The sequence below is a fragment of the Alexandromys fortis genome, unplaced genomic scaffold (genome assembly GCF_014885135.2).
Source record: "Alexandromys fortis isolate MF-2015 unplaced genomic scaffold, M_Fortis_MF-2015_v1.1 scaffold_245, whole genome shotgun sequence".
Taxonomy (NCBI): domain Eukaryota; kingdom Metazoa; phylum Chordata; class Mammalia; order Rodentia; family Cricetidae; genus Alexandromys; species Alexandromys fortis.
The window spans coordinates 1,416,988-1,441,811 of record NW_026068139.1 but is presented as its reverse complement, the minus strand read 5'-3'; the positions used below and the strand labels follow the sequence as shown (position 1 = coordinate 1,441,811).

The 24,824-nt window shown below is 37.9% G+C and overlaps 1 protein-coding gene and 1 pseudogene across 7 annotated transcripts in view; both read right to left on the bottom strand.

Moving 5' to 3' along the window:
* The window catches only part of Alkbh8 (alkB homolog 8, tRNA methyltransferase), a 59,646-nt gene that overhangs the window by 9,248 nt on the left and 25,574 nt on the right, over positions 1–24,824 (bottom strand). For 6 of the 7 annotated variants that reach the window (XM_050126592.1, XM_050126597.1, XM_050126599.1 and 3 more), the window contains 4 exons: positions 19,020–19,127; positions 11,961–12,067; positions 7,391–7,542; positions 5,324–5,580 (listed from right to left, as the gene is read on the bottom strand). In XM_050126592.1, the coding sequence (XP_049982549.1) occupies positions 5,324–5,580; positions 7,391–7,542; positions 11,961–12,067; positions 19,020–19,127 (624 nt within the window). The remainder of the gene's footprint in view (positions 1–5,323; positions 5,581–7,390; positions 7,543–11,960; positions 12,068–19,019; positions 19,128–24,824) is intronic. The other variant, XM_050126598.1, reaches the window with a different exon arrangement.
* Positions 21,578–21,725, bottom strand: LOC126491176 (uncharacterized; annotated as a pseudogene).

Below are 24,824 nucleotides of genomic sequence, written 5' to 3'. Positions count from 1 at the left end.
GTTTCTTTATTCATTACTAGTAATCAGAGCATACAGAAGGAAATCCCACATCACACATGTGTTCATGTTCATGTGCAGGCATGTAGGCATGCATGTGTTAGTCTTTGCATTCCACCTTGCTTAAATTCAGTGTTTCTGGTTTACAGCCAGGTATAGCAGGCTAGCTTACCCACAACCTTCCAAGAATATTCCTGTCTCTATCTCCCATCTCACTGGAGGAGAGTGTGAACTATAGACACCTGATACCATATCTGGATTTTATGTTTATTCTGAGAATTTCCACTGAAGTCCACTTGTTTGTGTGATAAGCACTTTACTGACTGCCATATCCCCAACTGAAACTTCTTTATTTTTAAAATTTTCAAAGAAAAATAAGACAAATCAAAACCCTAAATATGTGGCTAAGGATGTATAAGTAAAACAAAAGAAATCATTAAAATTAAGTTCCATTTTCTACTATTAAAACCATAACTTTTAGAGCTAGTAAGGAATTGATGCTTACTTTCCCAGGTGAGAAAGGAAAAAACAAAGAAACAAAAGCATACACACCCTTCAGCGTGTCAGAGTGGAAAGTGGACAGCAAAGAGTAGACTTCCAACCTCTTCTAAAATCAAAGTGTCTCACAGCTGAAGCACGATTAATAAAAACTCAGAGATAGAAATTGAGGTTCAACCTAAAGGTCAGAAAAGCAAAAGAGCCAGCCACTAGCTCTTATCTCTACCTCAGTACAAAATGGTGATCCTGCCTCCAGGAATCTCAGAATTAGACTGAGACTAAGATGTCTCCTCCCATTTTGTTATCCTCTCTAGTTCTGGGATTAAGGGCGTGCATCACTACCACCTGGTTTCTATGGCAAACTAATGTGGCTACGGGCATTAAAGGTGTATGTCATTATGGCTACTGGGATTAAAGGTGTGTGCCATTGCTGCCTGATCTGTAAGGCTGGCCAATGTGGCTGTTTTACTTTTCTGATCCTCAGGCAGGTTTCAGTTAATAAACTACAAATGAAATGCCACTACAACAGTGCTGGCAGTGTGATAAAAACTCTCCTTATATAATGTTGCTGACAGTGCAAACTGGCAAGTCATTTAAAAGCAATTAGTAACATTATCTTTAACTATGATCATAACAATGTCCACAATTTTTAGCTTAATAACCACTCTTTTCAAAGGCATTTTTAGAAATAACATAAATTATAGAAAAAGCTAACCAGACTAAGACCCACTGACCTATTTATGTGGAATTCACCTAGGCACATTCTTTGTAACATATTTTGAGTTAGTTATATTTCTATAGTAGAGATGATGGAATTTTCTGGCAAAGAAAGTATAGAATATAGTATAGAACAGTGAGGCCAGAATAGACCACAGATTTAAAAACCTGATCTCCTTATCTCCTAAATCTACATTTTCTCTTCTGTAACAATATCTTTCAACATACATGTCTGCATATAGTAAAAACTTTTTGTGTGTTTTTTATTATAGTATACATACTCAACAAGAAATCTACCATCCTAACAAAGCTAAGTGCACAATAGGTTATTTGGATGTGTGCCTGCATGCACATGCTGTTGGAGGTGGAACCTAGAACCCAAAACTCACACCGTGCCACTGAGCTAAGATTCCAGTCTATCAGTTATTAAAAACAGCACTAAACTAAAATAACCATATATACAGAAATGCCATCTATTATAAATATTCTAAACTCCAGAAACTTAGAGATAATTAGTGTAACAGTGAGGATAAGTGATACGTAGTATCAAATTCCATAAACTATAGTATAAAATATTTATGGGAAAAATAATTAGAAAATATACACATTATAAACTGGTTTATTAGGGTAATATGAATGCAGGGAGATAAATATCTTTCAACAATATTCTGAATAGGGCTTTGTTTTTCTTAAAAATACACACCATTTTGGCTACAGAGATGGCTCAGCAATTAAGAGCCCTTGCTACTCTTGCAGAGGACATGGGTTTGATCCCCAGTACCCATACATGGTAGCTAGTTATCTGTTACAAAACTCCAATTCCTGGGGATCCAATTCCATTACTGGTATTTAATAACAACAGTTTTGCACATAGTGCATGTACATACACATAGACAAAACTCAAACATACAAAAAGTAAATACTTTTTTAAAACAAGAATATATATAGATGTATATATTATACACACAAAAATTTTAAAACTATGAAGAAAACATTACAGCTAGAGAGATAATTTGGTGGTTAACAGCACACACTGCTCTTAAAGAGGATTTGAGTTCAGTTCCCAGCACCCTCATCGGATGGCTCACAACCACCTCTAACTCTAGCTAGCTCCAGGGGATCCAATGACCTCTTTTAGCCTACATAAGCATTGCACTCACATACCTAAATCCACGTTCAGATACTAAATTACAACTTTTAAGTACTATTTATAAAAGATTCAATCGTAAAGAAATTAAAATGACAATACACAAAGTACAGAGAAATACAAGAAAAGACTACATTTGAGTTCCAACTTCAGTATAGTATAATTTGAGGTTAGATATTATGATATTCAGCTGTGTTTATCAAAAAATTGGACTGTAATTTTTTGTTTTTGTGTCTTCATATGGTTTTGGATCAGTGTAATACTGACTTACTGAACACATTTGGTAGTGTTCCTTCACTCTCTATTTTGTGGAACAAGTTATGAAAAATTTGTATGAGGTCTTCATTGAAAGTTTGGTAGAATTCAACAATGAATGTCTCTGGTCCTGGGTGTTTCTTTCACAGAATGCTTTTAATTATAACTTTGAGCTCATTGACTATAGTGGGTCTGCAGTATCTTCTGGCTTTAATTTGGTATGCATCTGGAAATTTTATTTTTTCAAGATTTTCCAGCTCTTTAGACTAACAATTTTCATAGTAATTTCTAATTAATATTCTGTATTTTATTGGAATATTTGGTGAATCACACTCTAATCACAAAATAAATTTGTGTCTTTTCCCTCTTTCTTTTTTGTCAGAAAGCAGAGTCTATTCTGAAACCTTTTTGAATAAGTTTGTTTTTTTTTTTTTTGGTTTTTCGAGACAGGGTTTCTCTGTGGCTTTTGGAGCCTGTCCTGGAACTAGCTCTTGTAGACCAGGCTGGTCTCACAGAGATCCGCCTGCCTCCCGAGTGCTGGGATTAAAGGCGTGTGCCACCACCGCCCGTGAATAAATTTTTAAGAAGTTAACACCCTGCAAGCATGGTAGGACAGGCCTTTAATCCTAGGATTTAGGGCTCAGAGGCAGAGAGATCACTATGAATTTGAAGCCAGCCTGTTCTACATAGCAAGTTCTAGGGCAGCCAAAGCTATATCACACTTTGTTTTCCCTGTTTTGTTTTATTTTTCCCTGCTTGTCTGTTTTGCTCAAGTGCACCAGAAGAACTAAGATAGTAGGCATGTATTATCAAGTCTGGTGTGAATATCTTATTTTGCACTGTATTCTTTGTGACACATCAAAAACCTACTTCCTCAATGTGAGCAAATGTAGTGTGTTATTCACAAAATAAAATAGAGCTACACATGACAACAATCCGTGGGTATCCATGGTGCCGCGATGGAAAGCTGCTTTCCATCCTCCTCTTAGTGCCAGCCCTACTTTCCCGCAACTCTAAGAACAGTTTTTCTCTTTGTGTGAGTACAAAGTATGAAGGGTGGGGAAGGAAGCCAATATTCCAAAGAATATGAGATATTTCAATAACTTCCATATAGACTGACTTGTTCATTCTGACTCTCTACCTTCCCTCCTTTACCCCCAATCTTGAGAAATAAAAGCTCTAGTCACACAGAACAGTGATAATTTGAATTTTACATCAATGTCTACCACACAAAACTTGATTTACATGAGAAGAAAAAGTGACTCAAAGAAAAAAATGGTAACAAATGAAAGCAGACACATAGTAAACTTGAAAGTTTTTAAAGCTATGAGGTAATACTCTGAACAAATGAGCACTAGTTTAGACCTAGAAGGCACCAAAACAAGTCTCTGTTATTCAGGTGTAGAAGCTGAGCTAAAGATGTATCAACTGGCATTCAACTGCTCATCACCAGTTGTTCTTGGCATTTTGACTAGTTGTCACTTTCTGTAATAGTCTCCAACTGCTGCAAGGGAGCATTTTTGAAGAGGTGCAAGAAGTTCACTTACTGTGTTTCTATCTTTGCGCTTTCTTTGTAGTGGTTCCTTGTCATAGTACATACTCTTATTAAGGTTGCTGCAGACTAAAAATTAAGAAACATGTCCGATCTTTTCTTTTAGGTGTGTATGTGTTCATATGTGGCTAAGTGTACATATGTTCACTTAAGTATGAAGGCAATAAGTCATCCTCATTTGTCATACCTCAAGTGCTGCCCAACTTGTATTTTTGAGACAAAAGTCTCTCAGGGACACCCGAGACTCACTGATTCAGCTATGCTGGTCGGTTACTGAGCCTGAGGGATCCTCCTGTCACTGCCTCTCCAGCACTGGGATAGCATCACATACCACCACATCCAGTTTTTTTATGTGGGTACTTAGGAACAGAACTCAGGTTCTCAAGCTTATGTGGCAAGCATTTTATCTACTGAAGTATCATCCCAAGACTCCTCCAATTCTTTTTTATCCACCTAGATATTTATGACCATTATATTCTTTGTAATTTTTCACATCTTTAGATTTTACTTTATAATGTGACTATCAGTAAACTATGTTTATCAACTATAGATTAGAAAGGATTTTTTAGTGAGGTTTTCAATATTGGGGCATCCTAATAAGGGAGTGATAAAGCTGATGCATAAAGCAAGGAAATCATGTAAGAGGAGCAGAAAGATTTGAGGAGCCACAGGAATAGAACATCTGCTGTAAGACAGCATCTCTTATATAGGACAGGGAAGATACATCCATAGAGTCTCAACAATATAGCTGCCTAAATATGGCTAGACCTGAACAATGACAGCCCACCTTACATGCTAATGTGGATGAGAGAAATTTCATAAGGCTCCACCCCTGCATAAAAAGCAGGGCAATTAATGACTACTAAGAAAGAGAGAATCAGTCTTATTCAGGGAGGCGTGTCCCCTACAGGCTAAGTAATCCCAAACTGTCATACACACACACGCAACAATAAACTGACTCAACAGGCTATATTTATACATACATATGAATATTTATGTGACAATAACAGTGAAATGAGAGGTTATAAACATAATAGGGAAGGAAACATAGGAGGAATTGAAACCGGGAGAGGAAGGAGTGAAAATGATGTTAAATACTTATACATAAACCTCCATCCCATTTTTTCAATTTAAAGAAAGCAGAAGCAATTACTTGCCATATATAACTCCTTGTTGATGCCAAGGTACTTTCCGTTTCCACATCCAACATCTGCCACTACAGAACCACTTGGCAAAGCTTTCAGGAACTCCGCGATGCGTGGCCATGGGCTGTGTCTTGTGCTGCTGAAGTGTCTTGCAATCAAATCATAGACACGATGAACATGCTCTTGTTCCAGCTGGCATGCTTCTTTACTGCTCTCTGGAAGGGAAGGAAGTGTGGCCTTCCTCTGTCTGTCACAGACTGAGGAGTAACCTAAATGAGAAGAAAAACACTCTGTATCCAGCTGTGGTGGAACATGCCTATAACCCCACCACCATAGAATCTGAGCAGCAGGACCACCATTAATTTGAGGGCACACTGTTCTACAAAGTGAGGTCCACGCTGTCTAGGCTTATAGAGTGAGACCTATCTCAATCAATCACTCACTCAATCAATAATAAAAAATTAGATAAATAATGAATTAAAATATATTTATGGAATAATAAGTAAAGCAATGTTAACTTTTTATGCAAAAGACTAGGGTATCAGATAAAATTAATATATGGAACAGGATTGAGAGATAGTTAACGGCTGCCAGGGGAAGAGGTATCATTTTCTTCAGTTACGTAGTCACGGATAAGTTGTCCATGGTCCAGAAAATAATTCTACACCACATTCAAGTAAGCAATTCTAATTAAACTCAATGGGTCAGGAAACAAAACTCAAAACAAAACAAGTAAGGAGTTAGGGATTTGTTGGTAGGAAGAGAGTCAGTAGGAGAAGAGTAATGGTGAGTGAAAATGACTGAAATTTACGACACATGCACAAAACTGTCAAAGAATAAAGAGGAGGAAAGGAAAGGAGGAAAAATCTGCAAACAGAATAAAAAGACCCAGAGAAATGCTTTTAGTGTTTCACTTATAATTAATAACCATCCACAACGATGACACATTTGCATAAGAAACCTAGCTTCTCTAACCAAATTTTTAAGTAGCTGGAGAATAGAAGCTTTGCTTTAGTTTCTATACCTTATAAGGCTGCCAGTAGTGTAAGACTTATCAAATACCAAACATATTTTAAAGTATCACATTTTATAAACTCACTTCCAGTGTTAGCAAAATTAGCAAAAACTCATTTTCAGCCTCACAAATAGAGTAATTTCAAGTTTTTTAAAACAGGATTATCATTCTTTAAGATTTATTTTCATTTCATGTGTATGTGTGTCTGTGTGCATACGCCATGAAGGGGAGTGCCTGTGGAGGCCAGAGGTATCAGATCCTCTGGAGCTGGAGTGACAGTCGGACAACATAGGCACTGGGAAGAAGAAAACTGTTGTCCTCTGGAAGATCTAGAGCTGAACTATCTCTCCAGCCCTGAGATAAAAGAGTTTTCATTTATTTATTTTTTAAGATTGCAGCTAAATAAAATGGCTATTGTTACAGGCTATCCTGAATTGAAACACCTGTGATGTAAAAAGCATTCTCTGATTACTGTCATTACAAATTAGCATTTATAAAGTAAATGAATTTTCTGCTGATTTCAAGAAATAAATATAGAGAACAACATACTTATATAAACAAATCAGAACAGCATCCTGTGATGCAGTTCTTCTCAGATCCTTACAGGTTTTCAAACTGACTAAATTATAAACCTCCAATTACTACCCCAGAGTCACTCACACAAGCAATCTGTCATCTCCAAGTTCTCTGTTGAGATTAAAAAAGAAAAATTAAAGGCCTGACAAGACTTGCCAACAAAAATCATTTCTCCATAAGAAATTTTTTATTGCCTTACAATCCCAACACTCTCAGCTACTACTTCAAAAAGTAAAGCATTTTCTTGGCACTCAAGGATGCTAAAGGACCAAATATCGGGTAAATTAATGATGAAATATAGCCTCTGCCTTCAAAGAATATAAACTCTGATGGAAGCAGCTCAGAGAAGTGCTACAGACGCCTAACACATGCGATACAGCAGATATTACCAGAGAAGTTAAGAAAAAGCTCTCCTAAGTATCGACGCCTTTAAAGGGTTTCCATACCTCATTTATTCTGATGCACAATAGATGAAATTAGAGACTTACTACAATTACAGGGCACACGTCTCACTTTCCTAAACGTAAATGATGTTCGAATTCCCCGCTTGCTTAAAGTCAAGTCTCCGATGTCACTGGTGATTATTCCACCTTTGAACTGCTCAGATGCTTGGACAGTATCAAATTTTCTGGGTGTAATTCTGAAGACAATAAGTAAAATAACTTACTTGGCATGATTGTGACAACATTTAGGGAATACAACAAGTGTTGGGATTAACATGATGTTTCAAATACATGACATTCTACACATTACAATGCACTTGAAAAAGAATATACATATAGCAGGTTGGAATTTTGTTATTTTTTTTTCCAGAATAAACATCAAAAGGTTGATTCCTTATGCTGGCATGCTTATTTCAATTTATCCTCCCCTTCACCAAAGATCTTCACAAGCAAATAGTTGGTATACCATTTGTTTGCTTCCTCTATCACACTCTTCCCCATATCTGACAACCTACACCTTTTTCTCCATCTCTTCCTACAGCATGCAAATGCACACTCAGAGTCAGTCACTTTGGAGGTAATGAATGTCAATGGCAACCTTCAAATATAATGTTAATACTTATTTTTCTTCCTCCTAATAATATAAGAAAGAATGTATAACCCTTACATCAGCTTTAAATTAAATATTAGTATGACTTAGAATCCAAACCTTCATATATAACTACTGTTAACATTTAAGGACATAATATACCTTCAATAAAAAAAGTGTGATCAAAATAGTATCTGAGAAATGTTATGAAATAATCTTTTGTATACTGTGAAGATGTGTCACTCTCAATAGTTTAATAAAAAGCTGAATGGCCTAGGCAGGATTTCCAGGGAGAGAGGATGCTGGGAAGAAGGGGAGATGCCAGGAGATTCGGAGCAAGAACGGGTAATACAGAGTAAAAGTAACTGAACCACATAAAAGAATATGGATTAAAAGATATAGATTAATTCAACTTATAAGAGCTAATTAGAAACAAGCCTAAGCTATTGGCCAACCTTTTATAATTAATAATAGTTTCTGTGTCATTCCTGGGGAGCCGACAGTCCCGATGAAAAAGTCTGACTACAAAGAAGCTTTAGTATTTCCAAGAAGAGTTGTTTCACAATCTATATGCAAAATAACTCCTTATTTTGCTTTTACTATAATGTCATTATTCTTAAAAGCTTAAAAATGAGTGACAGCACAAAGAGCCTGAACCCCAAAAGAAAACCTGCTTATTTTCAAAATTCCAAGAATACTTGAGAAAACTGATTAGACTGCATTTCAGTGCAAATATTATAATGGTTATGAAAAAGAATCAAAATCAGGCCATTTATTTTTTATGATTCAAACTTAAGACAGTTATTCTTTGTTCCCCTCAACTCAATTCTCAGAGTGGTTCCTAGTGTTGCAACAGAACATCAGCTGCAGCTTCCCCTCACCACTGTCCACACCTCCTGTGGATCTCAAAACCTCACCTTGGCTTTTTCCTCTTTGTTGTGTCCCAACCTCTACCTCTAGCAAACACTCAGTTCAATGACAGGAAAAGCTCGAAAGAAGACAAGGTACCAGGTAGGCTGCCCAGGGAGGGACCTTCTCCATTGTCTCTGTTTCCCAACCTAATTCTCAGGGTAGCCCCCAGGGCTGCAACAGAACACCAGCTGCAGCTTGCCTCCCCAGCCTCCATCCATGTATCTGATGACTCCCACAGACCATCCCTCCATGGCCTCCCCTCCCCATTTCTTCTCTGTGTCCCAGCCCCCAAATTGGGCAGGTAACCTCAACTTGGGAAGACACCCCTACTCAACCAAGGCCATGCATGCCAGAAGACCAACCCTGAAAACACAAGTGGATACCCCATGCTCAACCACAGGCCACACACCACCACAACACCAGGAAGGCTGCCAACATATGTTCTGCAACTTCTTGCTTCCCCAGACCCACTCCCCAGGGTCACCCACAGCTCTGTAACAGAATATAAGATGCAGCCTTGCCTTGCCCCATCCATACCTCCTGTGGGACTCATGGTTCATCCCCCTCTAGGCTACTCTCCCACTTTGATTTTGTATCCCACCCCCATCTTGGGCACCACCACTTGCTCAATCACAGGCTATGACTGCCAAATGACCAGGTAGACTGCTCCCGAATTTTCTCCATTCTCTCTGTTCCCTCAGACCCAATATTTAGGGTCATTCCTAGCACTGAAACAGACTATCTCCCCCTGGCTTCCTTTTCCCCCAGTCTCCAACACCAGCAAGCATTCCCATGAAGACACAAGTCAAGGAGGCCAGGAAAAGGCAAAACAGTCAACATACAACCCAACAAAGGCAAACCTAGACTTAAAATCACCTCAATCCCAGATGCCTAGATGCCAACACAAAAACACAGTTCACAAACAGCAAGGGAAATACGTCTCTACCAAAGCCCACCTATCCTACTACATAAGGTCCTGAATATTCCAACATAGCTAAAGCACAAGATAAAGACCTTAAAACCAATTATATGAATGGCAGAGGTCCTTAAAGAGGAAATGAATAAAGCCCTCAAAGAAGAGTACAGGGAGAAATAGCAGGAATGAGGGGGTCAACTGGGGTTTGAGTGGAAATGCAACTTCCTGGAATCTGTGTGGGTGACCCTAGTGAGGACTCCCAGCAACAGAGGTTATGGAGTCTGAACTGACCATCTTTGTAGCCAGGCAAGGTTTTTAGTGGTGGGACTGGGTTGCATTTAGTTGTGCTGTTGGCCGAAGGGGTGCTGAGGAGATTCCTAAATAACCTAAGCTGATATGAGGACAGAAGATCATTCTCTGAAACTGAAAGTGTCATTTCTTAGTACATCTGTACAGCTCACTGAATGTGAGAGACTGAGCTCCTCTCTAAATTCTACATCTACATCTATATCTATATGTACAGTGAAGAAACTATGGAGTTTTCACTCTTCTTTTATAGTCAGTTTGGTTCAAGAAGATATTCTGCATGCTCTGGAAAGAGAAAAATGGAGCCAACCCTATTGGAGAAGAGAGCCACTTGTTTGTCCCTGGCTACTTAGCCCAGAAATAATCACACAGAAACTATATTAATTAAATGACTACTTGGCCCATTAGCTCTAGCTTCTTATTGGTTAACTCTTAAATATAAATTTAACCCATCTCCATTAATCTGTATATCGCCACGTGGCTGTGGCTTACTGGCTAAAGTTACGGCACCTGTCTCTGGCAGTGTGTGTGGGGGTACATGGTTTCTCCCCTGATTCCACCTCCTTTCTCCCAGCATTCAGCTTTGTTTTCCCTGCCTACCTCTATTCCCTGCGCAGGCCCAAAATACTTTCTTAACCAATGGTATTCCCAGCATACAGAGGGGAATCCCACATCACCAACCCAGCTACAAAACCTTCCTACAATTTGTCCCACTTGAAAGATGTGAAGGAGCAATTATGGCAAAGAACTCATGAGAGTGGCCAACCAATATTTTAACCAGAATCTCACATCACAAGAAGGAAGCTATTACCTACACTGCCTAGATGGCCAGGAACAAAATATAACTGTCAAGAAAAAAATAATAAAATGATTCCTATGATATTCTGATCTGTTCATAGATAGGTGTCTTGTACCCTCATCATCAGAGATGCTTCCTCCAGCAGCAGATGGAATGGGTACAGAGACCCATGGCCAGATATTATGTGGGTGAGAGAGACAATTTAAATTGGAGGTCTCTACCAGGTCCCCCCCCCCTCAGAAATCTGGGAAACCTGCAGAAGAGGGGATGGAGGGCACCAGAACACAGCCCACTGAATCAACTAAGTAGGGCTCACATGGTATGGTGGTTTGAATAGGAATGGCTCCCATAGACTCGTACGTTTGACTACTTGGTTCAGATAGGGAGTAGTGCTATTGTCATCTCTCAGAGGTCTGCTCTTTTCTAAAAAGGAAACAGACTAAAAGTATGGATCTGGGGAGATGAGGTAGAAGAGAGCTGGGAAGTATGGAGGGTATGGAAACTGGCCACAATATACTGTACAAGAGAAGAATCTATTTTCAATAAATAAATAAATGAAAGCATAGGACAGGTTATCAATAACATGATCATTACCTTCAATATTTGAAATGTGTGAGTTAAAATTTATAAGCAGATCAGAATTCATAAAAAAATCATGCAATATTTTATTATATATATACTTTTTCTCACACACATAAATTCTAGCAGTATAATGTACTGACCTTAAACAACCATAGATACATTTCTACCAAAACAAAGAAAAAGTTAACTTTCAGATGATTAAGCAAAAGCAATGATGACAATAAGGGAGAAAAAGTAAGATGCAGTAAAGTATTCACAACTGAGAACTATAGGTTTGCTCTATTACACTTAAACTTTTTCTTTAAATTTAAAATCTTTTTAGAATAAAAAGGCAGTGCATTAAAAAGAAAACAAAACAAAGAAAATCTCTGCATACATCCTAGGTGGTTTGTACCCATATAATTTGATGTGCAGGCACAGGACATGGCTTCAGCAGTTCAACAGAAAAGAATAAGAAATCTTACAAAACAGAAAGTTTCCCATCAGTCACCAAGGTTACCACAATACATACCCATGAGTCCAAAGGTATCTAGATTCTCCTCTCATCACCAGCAAACTCCGACGAGGTAGCATAACTTGTACAGTGACACCCTCTGGGTGCTTAAAATCCATAACAATCTTAGAGCAAAGACAAATGTTGAAGGGTTATCACCAAGAAAAGAAGGGTTAATACTGAGTCTGGTGTCATCCATTCCAGGAATTAAGGATGGTTCATTAATGCTGACCATATTTCTAGGTTAACAGCTAAGTAAAGCTAAAACTTCCTCTAACACAGTAAGGACAGGTGAAATATGAGGTGAAGTTCAGGAATCCACATTTCTAAGAACATCCCAGGAAACTCTAAGGCAGGTAGTAAGAGGACCACAGCATGTGAAGCACTAAGGCAGTGCCACACAGGATTCTGTAGCCAAAGCACTCTCCTAGTCAGGCTGAAAAGCCTGTTTGCAACTACTTTTAGATTAAAGACAATCAGCAACAAAAAAAGAGAGAAGTATCAACTTGCAAATTTTGCAAATAACCCTAACTATCACGCTTGCATCCTGACCACAGTACCCTGTTCCACTCACCCTCAGGAAGCATCTGGTGCCCAGACTGAGACAGATAAAGTTTGTGGGCAATGTCAACGTTTTTATGGTATTTCTGGGAAATTTAAGGGAACTGACAATTGTGGCCCAGGTCTGATCTAATGTGCTTACGTTATGTCCAATCATTTTGTACCCCATACCTACTATGCTAATGTTGTGGGTTTTGCATATAAATTTTTTCTGGAATTGCTGTTCGGGATGCTCTATCTCTTTGGAGACTAGAGACACCCGGTGGCACCCTCGTTAATAAACCCTCTTGCTTCTTGCATCTGCTGGACTGGTTAACTGAGTCGCGGGGCTTCTCACTCTTGGGCCTACACCCAAGTGGGTGAGGGTCTTTCAAGGCTCTTTGGATTCTGAGTCATGTTTAAGAGTCAGTTAACCTCTCTCTTCCCTAGTTTTCTTAACCCTGACAGATTGCTGCATGAATTACATAATAACGGATATGGAACATTGAGAAAAGTAGCAGATTTTTACTACCCATGGAATGCTAATAAGTAATGATCTAATGGAAAAATAATTAGATTCCGAATCTTAGTTAACCTCTGTGGTACTCTGACAGTGATAAAACACATTAAATACTAAAAGATGTCCAAGAAAACAGTATAACTTTCTCTGATGTACATTCAAATATTCTAAATGGCCCTGCAAAAAAATACAATACTCAAGAAGATATTCTGTCTTAGGAACCCACCAAATACTACAAACAGCAGCAGTTGATGAACAGGAATTTGAAGGGCATAGCGCAGAACTGAGAACAGTATTTTTTGAGTGAACAAATAAATCTATTTCAAAAATAAATGGGAGCTGGGCAGTGGTAGTGCATGCCTTTAATCTCAGCACTTAGGAGACAGAGGCAGGCCAACCTGGTGTACAGAACAAGTTTCAGGAGAGCCAAGGCTACACAGAGAAACCCTGTGTTTTAGTTTGGGCTTTTATTGCTGTAAAGAGTGTTTTAGTTTGGGGTTTTATTGCTGTAAAGAGACACCATAGCCGTGGAAATTCTTATAAAGAAAACATTTAATTAGGGTAGCTTGCTTATAGCTTCAGAGGTTCAGTCCATGATCATTATGTGGGGAGCATCATAATATCTGCAAGCAAGCAATAGGAAGTCAACTGACTATCACCGAGGAAAGCTTAAGCAAAAGAGAACTCAAAGCCCCCCCACCACCACCACCACAGTGACACACTTCCTCCAACAAGGTCACACCTCCTAATAGTGCTACTCCCTTTGGGAGGCATTTTCGGTCAAACTGTCTCAAACAATAAAATTAAAAAATTAAAATGAAAAAAAAAAAGAACTGTTTTAGGCTGGAGAGATAGATGCCTCAGTGGTTAAGAGTACTGGTCACTCTTCCAGAGGTCCTGAGTTCAATTCTCAGCAACCATATGGTAGCTCACAGTCATCAAAAGTAGTATCTAAGCCCCCTTTCTGGCATAAAAGTGTAAATTCAGATACAACACTCATATACATTAAATAAGTAAATAAAGTAAATGTGATCAGAAAATATAAGTAGGATAAAGGAATTTAGCCTGTATCCTCCTTGAAGGTGACTACATCACAGTAGCTGGGAAAAAAAGTTAAATAAATGTGATTAACTATCACTGCTATTTAGAATAATAATACTGGATCTAACTAGATAATATATAAAAACTATCTGTAAATAATAACTTGACAAGTTTACATTTATTTCTTTTTTTTGTATCAATCTAAGTATAGTAAAGTGACAGTATTTAATTTTCTACAAACTTTCCCAAATGTTTACAAATACTTTCATTTAGTCATATTTTTTTTTTCGAGACAGGGTTTCTCTGTGGCTTTGGAGCCTGTCCTGGAACTAGCTCTGTAGACCAGGCTGGTCTCGAACTCACAGAGATCCACCTGCCTCTCTCTGCCTCCCGAGTGCTGGGATTAAAGGCGTGCGCCCAGCTAGTCATATTCTAACATCAGTATTCATAAAAGTTATGCAACTTATAGTTTTACAGATGAAGTATGCTTGTTTATTACCAGCTTAGACTGTATAAATATATAAAGGACTAACAAATTGTTGGAGAGATAAAGAAATATTTGACTAAAGCAAATATACTAAAATGTTGATTGAAGGCTCTAGGGAGCAAGTTTAGGGGTGTTTACAATTCTATCAACTTTTCTGTATGAAAATGTTTATAAGAAATTGATGAGAAAAAGAGGTAAAATCTAACATGTCTTGCTAAAACCAATGTATACAGTTTTCGATTTTCTGAAGTTAAGCTACGGTCCACAAAGAAGGATAAAATAATGAACAAAACTATTTTATTAGAGATGATCATCAGTGCATTAAATTAAATCCCATGCTGTGATAGGGAAGGATTCTAGCAGATTTGTTTCCAATTCACCAACAAATTTATCAGTGTGTCAAGCATCAAAGATTTCACAGTTGAGTGCAAAGTACAGGTTCTCACTCACCTAAAGCAATTGATGGAAATAGAGGCAGAGACCCACATCGGAGCACTGGACTGAGGTCCCAAGGTCCAGTTAAAGAGTGGAAGGAGTGAGAATATGGCAAGGAGGTCAAGACCATGAGAAGCTGACCCACTGAGACAGTTTGCTTGAGCTAATGAGAGATCACCAACTCCAACTGAACTGGGAGTGAAAGAGCATGGGATCAAACTAGTCCCGCTGAATGTGGCTGACAGTTGGAGCAGACTGAGGGGTCACTCACAGAGGCTCTGGGATTTGTCTCTACTGCATGATAGGATTGGAAAGGGGAGGGGAATGAGGGAGCGTGGAGGGAGTGGGAAAAGGAGAGAGAGTGGGAATTGGACTGGTATTTTTTTAAGTAATAAAAAAATTATTAAGTAATAAAAAAATTCAACATTTTACAAATGGAACAAACATTTAACTTGTGAAATTCAAACACTGCCCCTGGCATCAAAGGAAGGCAATGTTTTTCAAATTCAGAAACTGCAGTCTAACCAAATAAGAACAAACAAACACAAACACAAGACTAATCAATTTCAAAACATTTGTCGTGGTATACACAGCCCATGTGGCAAGGAATACTTAATAACCAATAACACAAAGTTATAAAAAGTATATTTTAGAGTATAAAGAGTACTTATTACTAATGGATATTATTGTCCTGCTCTTGGTACTAGCATCTAACTATCAAACTAGCATCTACCACCTAAAACATTTCATTAAAAACTATTCTTGGGTCATTAATTTATAAATAGGTATGAACTAGAATCAAGTTTTTGCCTTATCTAATTCTTAGTCTACTCTCAGTACCAATATATAAAGATCTGAAGACAATTACATTGGCTTTACATTTCTAGTTTCTAACACTATTTTGGAAAAATTTAAAAGATGATGATAAAAACTGCCATCTGGGGCTTACATACTTTATTCCTGTTCTTTGTCTAAAAGAATATAAATGTAGGAAGTTAGAGAGATGCATAACTTCTTCTGGCTTCCACAGGTACTGCGTAAATATGAAACACAGAAGAGCATACAGGCAAAACACCCATACACAAACAAAAAATCAAAAACATCACAAAAATTTAAAAAAAACTCCCTTAAGATGATATATAGCATTAATAGTCCCGCACTTTCTAACTCAATGGACAACTATAACAGCAAATAAAACAGTCAACAAAATGTGAGTTTTCTATATATACAGAAAGGGAAGAGAAAGGGGAGGAAACACCAAACAGATATTCCAAAACAGGAAAACACTACAAAAATTAATGATATCAATGAATGAATCTAACTACAAATTAGATATAAATAGAAAATTACTTGCAAGAAAAGAACTGATTAACACTTTAAAAAACTGTCTTCTGACATCACACATTATTATATGTGTACTTCTCTACTATATGTGCTTTGACACATGAAGGCCTGCACTCAAAGACATACAGTTAAATTTGAACCAAAAATGCAAGTGTAAACAGCAGAATACATGAGATGGAGGGAAAATCTCAAATGCTGAAGATACAACAGAGGAAAACAACAGGCTCAATGGTCAAATACAACATTAAATCTAACAAATGCTTAAGACAAAATATCCAGGAAGAAATGGGACACCATGAAAGTCCAAACCTAAGGATAATAGGGATAGAAAAAGTCCAACTCAAAAGCATAGAAAATATATTCAAGAAAATCATAGAAGAAAACTTTGCCAACCTAAAGAAAGATATGCACATGAAGATACAGAACACCACACAGACAGCACCAATAAATTAAGTCCCCACACCACCTAATAATAAAAAACATACAGAATAAAGGAAGACTACTAACAGCTACAAAGGAAAAAGGCAAAGTAACATAAAATCAGACCTCTCAGAATTACACCTTGTTGAAATATGGAGCGGCAGGGCTGCATCCCCAGCACCCCAGCCTCCTGCTAGCTTATGCTCGAAATAACAACACACAAACTGTATTCATTTAAAGACTGCTTGGCCCATTTCTATCTAGCCTCTTCTAGGCTAATTCTCACATATTAATTTAGCCCATTTCTAATAATGTGTGTAAGCACCCCAAGGTGCGCTTACCTGGAAGATTCTAGCCTACGTCCATCCTGGGTCGGAGCTGCATTGCATATGCCCAGGAGAGCAAAGCAGGGCCTCTGCTCCAGAGAGCAGAGCTGTCGAGTCTGAGCTCACTTCCTCTTCCTCCCAGCATCCTATTCTGTTTACTCCTCCCACCTATGTTTTAACCTATCAGAGCCAAGGAGTTTCTTTATTGCTTAACCAATGAAATCAACAGATTGATATATGACACTCCCACATCAACACCTGACTTCTCAATTGAAACAACAAAAATCAGAAGGTACTGGTCAAGCATTATGCAGACATTAAGAGAACACGGATGCCATCCCAGACTCCCATACCCAGCAAACCTTTCAATCACAATAAACGGACAAAACAAGGACCAGATTCAGCCAATACCTAGTCACAAACCCAGTCCTACACAAAGTACTAGAAGGAAAACTCCAACCCAAGGAAGTTAGGTACACCCAGAAAAACATACAAATAGGTGATCTCACAGCAGCAAATCCCAAAGAAGGGAAAACACACACACAACATCACTAGCAATGAAAACTAATATGAAAGGAACAAGCAATCACTGATCATTAATATCCCTTAATATAAATGGACTCAACTCACCTATAAAAAGACATAGGCTAACAGATTGGATACAAAACCAGAATCCATCCTTCTGCTACATACAATAAACATGCCTCAACCTCAAAGACAGATATATATTCCTCAGAGTAAAGGGGACCAATAGAACTGAATCAAAGACCCAGATATCAATCCACACACTACGAACACCTGATTTTTGAGAAAGAAGTTAAAAATATAAAATGGAAATAAGAAAGCATATTCAACAAATGATGCTGGCATAACTGGATATCAACATGTAGAATGAAAATAGATCCATAATGCACAAAACTCAAGTCCAAATGGATCAAACACCTCAACATAAAACTATCAAACTGAACCTAATAGAAGAGAAAGTGGGAAGTACGCTTGAACACCTTAGCACAGGAGACCAGTCCTTAAATATTTAACTCCTGTAGCATAGACACTGAGAGAAACAATTAATAAATGGGACCTCCTGAAACTGAGAAGCTTCTGTAAAGCAAAGGACATGGTCAACAAGACAAAACAGCTGCCTACAGAATGGGAAAAGATCTTCACCGTCCCTACTTTGGACAGAGGGTTGACCTTGCAAATATACAAAGAACTCAAGAAATTGGTCATCAAAAGAAAAAAATAATCCAATAAAAAATGGGGTACAAACCTAAACAGAGAACTCGTGAATGATTAATTTAAAATGGCTGAAAGAGACTTAAGGAAATGTTCAACATTCTTAACCATCAGAAAAATGCAAATCAAAACAACCCTGAGATTCCATTTTAAACCTGTAAGAATGGCCAAGATCAAAAACACTGACAACAGTTTATGTTGGAGAGGATGTGGGGTAAAGGGAACACTCCTCCATTGCTTAAGAAAAATATATAGCTCAATAAAAACAATTAAAAATAAAAATAGTAATTATTACATAAATACTGTTAAAAGGGGGAAAAATCAACCATCTCCATAATTTTTAGTTTCATTTTTCAAGTTATGTCCTGGTCAAATTTTAATTTATAATAAAATGCTTATTATCATCCTTAGATGACAAGTCCCTGCAGTTTTTGCTGAACTGATTATCTGCCCACTATTCTAGCTCATTATCACAAGGAAATTTATGGTAAGGGCATTGCTTAAAACACACCTAACCACAAAAGACAGGCTGCGGCTACTTAAAACACTTAAAAGAAACCTTAAGCAATTATGCAGTGTGTCTATTATTCTCACATGTCCTGAAACATTCTACTCCTTGCTGGTAGCTCACTAAGCTAGACCTTAAGCAATAGAGCATGAACTAACCTTCAGGAAACATCATGTTATCTGAGATACAAACTTAGTGTAATTGTACTTTTCTTACTTACTTTTGTTGGGTCCCTAGAGGACAGGCCTTCACACCCCCACTTGATCTGTTTTGCACTCTTGTGATGGAACCTCCACTTTGCCGCGCCAGCACGGCAACTGTAGTTCTTCTGAGAGAGGACGTACATAGGGATTAACACACAACAACTTCAGGTTCTGCAGACAAGCCTTTATTCCACTTTTTCACAGCAGTATATATAGCCCTCAGCAGGGGAGGCCAAGCCAGCAAAAACAAGAAGCTCATCATCGTAGGGGTAAACATCTTTAGAAACATTGATGAAAATAACAGATTTTTCTGTTCTTGTTTTTGCTCTTATTTTCAGAACAACCAACCACAAGAGTGAAAAACAGATCAAGTGGGGGTGGGAAGGCCTGTCCTCTAGGCACCCAACAACTTTTAAGTATCCTCAGATGAATACATATCAAAAAATTATGTGTACATATATGAGGTACTTTTCTGAGGTACAAAAGCATTTAAGGTGACTTCAATTTAACTGTAAAAGCAATACAAATATCTCAGACAAAAAGTCAAGACTATATTAGCTCTCTATAAGATATATACTACTATTTCAAGTTTTGTTTTGTTTTGTGTTGGACTTGATTTTGTAACAAAGTTTCACTCTATCTACATTGGCCATGGATTCATGGCAATTTACTTCTTTTAGTCTCAAGAGTGTTAGGATTAATGTATGAACAGACATATCTGACAACATTTTTCAGACTTATTTTTTAGAAATACTATGAGACTTTTAAAAATACTCTAAGGATAATGATAAAATTAAGGCACTGAAATGCGACTTAGAGTAAAATGAGGAAAAACATGATAGGAACAACTTGAGCTAGAACATTTAAGAATTAAAAGCTACCTTAGGAATTTCTCAAGAAAGGAGAAAAACTAATATTACATAGCCACTTGGATTTTAGGTGGGGGAGAAAAAAATAGCAAAACGAAACAATGACATTAAAAAATAAAACAAGTAGCTGAAAAATTTATTTCAATGATACAGTAAGCTGATAAAGGCACTGTACATTATTCAATAGGCAGCTACATACTACACTGTATATAGCAGTCATAGGTATTCTATAGGCACTGTATGCCATTCTTTTTTTATTGATTTTTATTGAGCTCTACATTTTTTTCTGCTCCCCTCCCTGCCTCTCCCCTTCCCTTCAACCCTCTCCCAAGGTCCCCATGCTCCCAATTTACTCAGGAGATCTTGTCTTTTCTACTTCCCATGTAGACTAGATCAATGTATGTCTCTCTTAGGGTCCTCATTGTTGTCTAAGTTCTCTGAGTTTGTGATTTGTGTAGGGGAAGCCCAGCCAATCACCTTGCTTGAATGGCGGGATCCCCTTGGGCTAATATTTACTTTAAATATTGCGGGTGTGCTCCCCGCCTCCCTTTCTGTTTCCTGCTCTTCCTTGGAACTTTGGTTTTGTAAGTTATCCCTTCTTCCCCTTAATAAAACTGATATTGGGGGCTGGAGAGATGGCTCAGAGGTTAAGAGCATTGCCTGCTCTTCCAAAGGTTCTGAGTTCAATTCCCAGCAACCATATGGTGGCTCACAACCATCTGTAATGGGATCTGGTGCCCTCTTCTGGCCTGCACGCATACATGGAAGGAATGCTGTATACATAATAAATAAATAAATAAATAAATAAATAAATAAATAAATAAATAAATATTAAAAAAATAAATAAATAAAACTGATATTAAAGTTAGCCTGGTTAATCCTATTTGCCAGTTGATTATGTTCCCAACAGATTTGTGGGCTGCTTTTCTTTGTTTTATGTTTAAAATCCACTTATGAGTGAGTACATGTGATAACTCTCTTTCTGTGTCTGGGTTACTTCACTTTTCTAGCTCCATCCATTTTCCTGCAAAATTCAAGATGTCATTTTTTTCTGCTGTGTAGTACTCCATTGTGTAAATGTACATTTTCCTTATCCATTCTTTGGTCAAGGGGCATTTAGGATCTTTCTAGGTTCTGACTTTGACAAACAATGCTACTATGAACATATTTGAGCACATGCTTTTGTGGTACGATTGAGCATCCTTTGGGTATATACCCAAAAGTGGTATTGCTGGGTCTTGAGGAAGGTTGTTTCCTAATTTTCTGAGAAATTGCCACACTGACATCCAAAGAACTGTACCAGCTTGCATTCCCACTACAGAATGAGAAAAGATCTTTACTAACCCCATATCAGACAAAATATACAGAGAACTCAAGAAATTGGTCATCAAAAGAAAAAAATAATTGAATAAAAAAATGGAGTACAGACCTAAACAGAGACCTCTCAACAGAGGAATCTAAAATGGCTGAAAGACACTTAAGGAAATATTCAACATCCTTTGTCATCAGAGAAATGCTAATCAAAACAACTCTGAGATTCCATCTTACACTTGTAAGAATGGCCAAAATCAAAAACACTGATGACAACTTAAATGCTGGAGAGATTTTGGGTAAAGGGATCACTTCTATATGCTATTAATATAGGCAGCTATACACTACATTTTAGGAACGGAAACATTTTCATGATTGTTTTGAGAACACACAGTACAGGTCACTTGTGCAACTTAGAATCGGATACCACCTCAATGGTGACAGTTTTGCCAATAAACAACCTGCTCTTCAGTGGCTCGAAAAGGAGTCTGTTCCAAAAGGCACATCCTGTGCCCCACCCCAGCCCCCAGAAAAGCCCCAGAAATCTGGCAGCAGCCTCCCCATACTACCAACCATGCACCACCACATCTGAGACCACCAAAGACTTGGAGCTGACTGTCCCTGGAAAGATGTGTGTCTGGTTTCCCTGCTGGAGGGCCCTGCCCTCTAGACTCTAATGCCCAGAAGCATATCTTGCACCCAACCTCCACCCATCAAAGCCTGAGACCTGGAAGCAGATTCCTCACACTCCTAACCATCCCACAGCACATCTCTGGAGAGGTGAGCACCTGGGTTCCCAGCTAGAGGGCCCTGCTGTCCAGGTCCAAGCCCACAGAGGAACATCCCATGCCCTAGCCCCAACCACCAAACCCTGAAGACCCTGGAGCAGTTGCCTCATACCTGCAATGATTCCTCACTGCACCTATGACCACCAGAGCCTTGGCCCAGACAGCAAATGGAGAGGAGTCCCCCAGAGGAGAATCTGTAACCATCTAAGCAACAGGCCCCACCTGCAGTAATTTCAGGAAGAGAGACTCCCTGAAGCATAGGCCCCACCTGCACTCCTTGGAGGAGGAGATGGGTAGACACCAACACAAAAATACATTCAACAACAGAAAGAGCAATATGGCAACACCTGAATCTAGGGGTTCTGCAAAAGGAAGACCTGAATTCTAACGCAGAAGAAAACATCCTTAAATATTACTTTATGAAGATTTTAAAGACCCTTAAAAAGGAAAAGAAAAATCCCATGAAAGAAATGGAGGAAAAGAACAAAATGGAAGAAATAAATAAACCTCTTTAAAAAATCCAAGAAAAAAAAAAAACAATCAAACAAGTGAAATGAACAGTTCAAACAGTTCAAGACTTGAAAATTGAAATAGAGAAAATAAAGAAACCAAAACTGAGGGAATTCTAGAAATGGAAAATCTGGGTAAACGAACATGAACTACAGATGCAAGCTTAGCCAACAGATACAAAGATGGAAGAGAGAATTTCATGAGTTGAAGATACAGTAGAGGAAACAGATTCATTGGTAAAAGAAAATATCACATTCATCAAATCCTTCACACAAAATATCGAGAAAATCTGGGACACTGTAAAAAGACCAAACCTAAGAGTACTAGGACCAGAAGAAGAAATCCAGCTCAAAGGAACAGAAAATATAGTCAACAAAACCATAAACAAAAACTTTCCCAACCTAAAGAAGGATATGCCTCTGAAGGTATAAGAAGATAAGAAACGCTAAATAGACTAGAAAAAAATTTAACTTTACCATATAATAATCATTTTATTTTATTTTTTTAAAGATTTATTTATTATGTATACAGTATTGTCTGCATGTATGCCTGCAGGCCAGAAGAGGGCACCAGATCTCCTTACAGATGGTTGTGAGCCACCATGTGGTTGCTGGGAATTGAACTCAGGACCTTTGGAAGGACAGGCAGTGCTCTTAACCACTGAGCCATTTCTCCAGCTCCCCATATAATAATCAAAACACAAAATATACAGAACAAAGAAAGGATATTACGAGCTGCAAAAGAAAAAGGCTAATGACCTATCAGAATTATACCCAACTATAAAGCCAGAAGGTCCAGGACAGATGTGTTGCAGACACTAAATCCATGGATGCAAGCCCAGACTACTATACCCAGAAAGCTTTCAATCACCATAGTTGGATGACAAAAATAGATTTAAACAATAGATATCCACAAATCCAGCATTACAGAAAATTTTAGAAGGAAAACTCCAACCCAAGGAAGTTAGCTATACCTACAAAAGCACAGGAAACTGATACTCAAACTTCATACCAGCAAACTCCAAAGAGGTAAAACCATACACACTATCACCAAAATAGAGCAGGAATTAACTAATAATCACTCGTCATTAATATCTCTTAATATCAATGGATTCAATTTCAATTCACTTATAAAAAGAGATGGTTTAACAGAATGGATATGTAATCAGGATCCATCCTTCTGCTGCATACAAGAAACACACCTCAATCTTAAATACAGATATTACTTCAAATGTTGGTAAAAGATTTTCCAATCAAATGGACCTAAGAAACAAGAGGGTGTAGATATTCTAATATCTAAAAAATAGACTTCAAACTAAAATCAATGAAAAGAGATAGAGAAGGACACATCATACTCAACACAGGAAAAATCCAATAAGATGAAGTCTCAGTTCTGAACATCTATGCCCCAAACACAAAAATACCCATATGTATATAAAAGAAACATTACTAAAGCTTAAATCACACATCAAACCAACACACTAATAGGAGACTTCAACACCACACTCTTACCAATGGACAGGACTGCTAGACAAAACTAAACAAAGAAATAAGAGACTACCCAAATAGGAAAAAATATACCTTCTTCTCTGCAGCTCATGGAACCTTCTCGAAAACTGACCATATACTCGGTAACAAAGCAAACCTCCACAGTTACAAAAAAATATCAGTGTCCACCTGTGTCTTACAAGATCACCACGGATTAAAGTGAGAAGGCAATAACAACGCTACCCCCAGAAAGCCTACAAACTCATGGAAACTGAACAGTCAACTACTGAACCACACCTGGGTCAAGACAGAAATTAAGAAAGAAATTAAAGTCTTCCTTGAAATTAATGAAAATAAAGAGACAATATACTCAAACCTATGGGACACTATGAAAGCAGTGCTAAGAGGAAAGTCATAGCACTAAGTGCCCACTTAAAGAAAACGGAGAAAGCATACATTGGAGACTTAACAGCACACCTGAAAGCTCTAGAAAAAAAGAAGCAGACTCAACTAGGAGGAGTAGAAGACTGGAAATAATCAAACTCAGGGCTGAAATCAACAAAATAGAAACACAGAAAACAATCCAAAGAATCAATGAAACAAAAAGTTGGTTCTTGGAGAAAATCAACAAGATCGACAAACCCCTATCCAAACTAATTAAACGACAGAGAGAGAACACGCAAATAAATAAGATCAGAAATGAAAAGGGGGACATAACCACAGACACAGAGGAAATTCAGAGACTCATTAGATCTTACTACAAAACCCTGTATGCCAGAAAACTGGAAAATGCAAAAGAAATGGACATTTTTTTAGATAAGTACCATATACCAAAGCTAAACCAAGACCAGGTGAAT